We start from the raw sequence: 3,261 nt of genomic DNA on the forward strand, positions 1-3,261 counted from the left end.
CAACACAAACGTCCAATCGTCCAACTCTCTGAGGTTGACCATTGTTTCTGCGAAGCCAAAAATTCACTCTCCTAGACGAGGTTATTTATCACCAGGTAATTGTATCGTTGTGGAAAAAGAGGCTGCTTTATTATTCATCAGCGTCATAACTTTCTGATTTTGGGGATAATTCGTCGAAATTCAAGCACGCTTCCATTACACCTCTTTATTTTCGTGTTTCACCCAGATATTTTCCGGTGTTGCTGTTAAATGACACGACGATTTGAATAGGCTTTTCAGCTTTGTTTCCCTCTCACCTAACCCACCGGCGGCTTTCGCTTCTCCACTTTACATCCGCTTGAATTTTTCAAAGCAAAGCGGAGTGAAAATCAAACAAATTGCGTGGATAACTTACAAGAGAAGAAAGAGGCTACACACAGACACACAGACTAGCCGATATAATCTACATATTGACAATCAGCGAAATGTAGGTTCTCTCAAAAACTGTCCCCATTAACCTTTTCACCGCCATAAATGCAGATTGACACTTATAGATTTTACTCTGTTTGGTGAGGTCAACCATTGTTCTGCAAAGCCAAAAATTCCCTCTCCTAGACGAGGTTATTCATCACCAGGTAATTCTATCGTTTTGGAAACAGAGACTACTTCATTATTCATCAGCGACACAAATTCTTGCTGATTTTGGGGATAATTTGACGCAATTCAATCACGCTTCCATTAGACCTGTTTATTTTCGTTTTTCACTTAGTTCTTTTCCCGTGTGGCTGTTAAATGAGACGCTGATTTGAATAGGCTTTTCAGCTTTGTTTTCCCTCTCTGTCTCACCTAACACACCGGCGGCTTTCGCTTCTCTTTAAGCCCGCCGCACACGGTGACCTCGCGAGATAAATTCCTCAATGTGTGCGGCCATCGTGAGAATCTTAATCAAGCAGCCAATAAAAATAAATGGCATACTCACGTCACTCCGGCGGCTCAGGATGGTGTCAGAGGAAGAAATTCCGACGTCACTGAAGTCACGGGAGAATGCCATGTATTTTTATTGGATGCTTCATTGACCAAGCTCAACTCGATTCTCACGATGGCCGCACCAATGAGAAATTTGCCTCGCGAGACGAAAAATATCAAACATGTTCGATTTTTTCCTCACGGCCTCGCGAGGCCAATTTCTCACCAAAAGGTCCCCGCACACGGTGAGAAAACGGCTGAGCAAATTCTACATCAGTTACAAGTACGACAAGTATTTGAACATTTACTCTATTACTAATTTACTAGTATTTAATCTAGCATGTGGCCGCTGCTGCTAAGAGATGGACTGGCTCTACCATACATTTCCTGTTTGTTGCTGTTTTATGCTGTCTCTTATCACGTGTTTGAACTACGAAAGACGAAGCATTTGAAGCAGATTTTGGTAATTAAAACTTTTGGCTTATTAGTGTTAAGTGAAAGGGCGAGGGCTCCCAGAAAACGGCTACGCTTTATAAATAGAGCGTTTCATGTTTAGTCCAGCCGACCAACAACGTTTCAGAGTTTCACAGGGTTTCACAGGGTTTAAAGAGTGACGTGGTTTGTAACTGATTGTCATGGTAACTGGTTTGGCCAATCAAAGCAGATATCGAAAATCAAAACGTAAAGCAAAGACAAGCAGCGTTTTTCCCGCGCTTCTTGCCAAGCGCGGGAAAAACGAGTGCGAGAAGGAAATTACAATGGGTTTGGCTTTGCTCCCGATTGGTTGGGAATTTTGCGCGCGATTTTTAAGCCTATCGCCAAACCTGATAAGCAAGAGTAGGACTGGCCTATTCCCTATCAGCGTTAGAAAAGGCAAGAAACAATACACCAATCACATTGCAATACGTCATTCATGCGGTTGTTCAACGTGATCACCATGAAAACATTTAATGCGGGAAATCTAATCTTAAAATAGACACTGTTCTGAACTTGATTTGGGAAAAAACGTGGCCTAAGACGAAGGCTAAGGTTGTGTTCTATTGGGATCAACCGTTTTTAGTTGGTTGGGTTGGTTGGGTTTTTTCGTGTTCTATTCGGAAAAAACCTTTTTCGGTTGATTTGGTCGATCAACTTTTTCAACCGGCATCAAACTTGGTTGAATTGGTTGAAAAAGCATGGGCAACGACCGCTGTCATTTACGCGGGCCATTTAAAGTTGGCCGCGGGCTCCTGCCATGTTGGTTTCGGGCCTCAACTTGTCAACGCTGAGAAGTCTGGTAATAACTATTCCCAGGAGTTACCGCGTTTCAACCGAAAACGGTTGGAAATGTGTTCTATTGGGAAACCTCAACCGCTTCAACCGAAACCGGTTGCTGTTGAAACGGTTGATCCCAATAGAACACGACCTAAGCTTGAGACACCGAATGTTTTTTTGCTACAGGTAGTTGACCCCAACCTCAAATGTAAAGGGACTGTTGATGCGAATTTAATTTCTATGGAAATAAAACTTTGATAAGGAAGGCTTTGAAAAAAGAGATGAATAGAATTCCTTAATGTTTTGTTAAAATTCATTTTTCAGTTTTTGCTTTCGATGCTGGGATGCCTGTGTCTGCACATTGGTTTTGCTGTGGTCCGTCCCCCTTCCCGGTACCCAGATCTCTGGCCTGTTCTCATATCACTCTACTCTTTTGCTCACTTTTTAGGATTTTTTTGTTATTTTAATTACCTTCAGTTTACGTTGCCCTACACTTTACGACCTGTTGTTACAAAACACAAGAAATCCTAGACAGCGGATAATTTATGAGGACTTTTTAAAGTTCGTCTTTTTTGGCCATTCTCAGGTGAATTTAAAAATTGACCGGAGAGAGGGCAAGAAAGACGAAACCATATCAATTATGCTATTCAAATATTTTTGACTGACCACTGGCCAAGGTTTTGAAATTAATAAATGACCGGCATTCTAGTAATTTGAGAAATTGAACGAAAAACCGAACTCCGTTTTCTCGCTTCGTCGTCGTTGTCGTAGTATCATCGTCGTTGTATTAGTCATCGGCGTCTTCGTCGTCGTCTGCATCATCGTAATCGTTGTAGTCATCGTCGTCGTCTTAGTAGTTATCGTCATCTTCATCGTCGTTGTCATCGTCAGTATCGCCGTCGTCGTAGTCAGCATTCTCGTTGTTGTCGTAGTAGTCATCGTCATCTTCGTCGTCGTCATCGTAGTCATCGTCATCGTCGTCGTAGTCATCGTCATCATCGTCGTCGTCGTAGTCATCAGTAGGGAGGTTACGAAACGACGACGCCGACGGCAACGACGACG

General features: G+C 42.6%; 1 protein-coding gene across 1 annotated transcript in view; it reads left to right on the forward strand.

The window, feature by feature from the left end:
* Window positions 1-2,932, forward strand: part of LOC138022846 (dolichyl pyrophosphate Man9GlcNAc2 alpha-1,3-glucosyltransferase-like) — a 17,667-nt gene extending 14,735 nt beyond the window's left edge. The window contains exons 14-15 of the mRNA XM_068869825.1: window positions 1,285-1,408; window positions 2,524-2,932. Coding sequence (XP_068725926.1) covers window positions 1,285-1,408; window positions 2,524-2,730 — 331 coding nt within the window. The 3' untranslated portion in view covers window positions 2,731-2,932. The remainder of the gene's footprint in view (window positions 1-1,284; window positions 1,409-2,523) is intronic.
* The last annotated feature ends 329 nt before the right edge of the window (window positions 2,933-3,261 follow it).

This window comes from Montipora capricornis, chromosome 11 (assembly GCF_036669925.1).
Source record: "Montipora capricornis isolate CH-2021 chromosome 11, ASM3666992v2, whole genome shotgun sequence".
In the NCBI taxonomy this organism is placed as follows: domain Eukaryota; kingdom Metazoa; phylum Cnidaria; class Anthozoa; order Scleractinia; family Acroporidae; genus Montipora; species Montipora capricornis.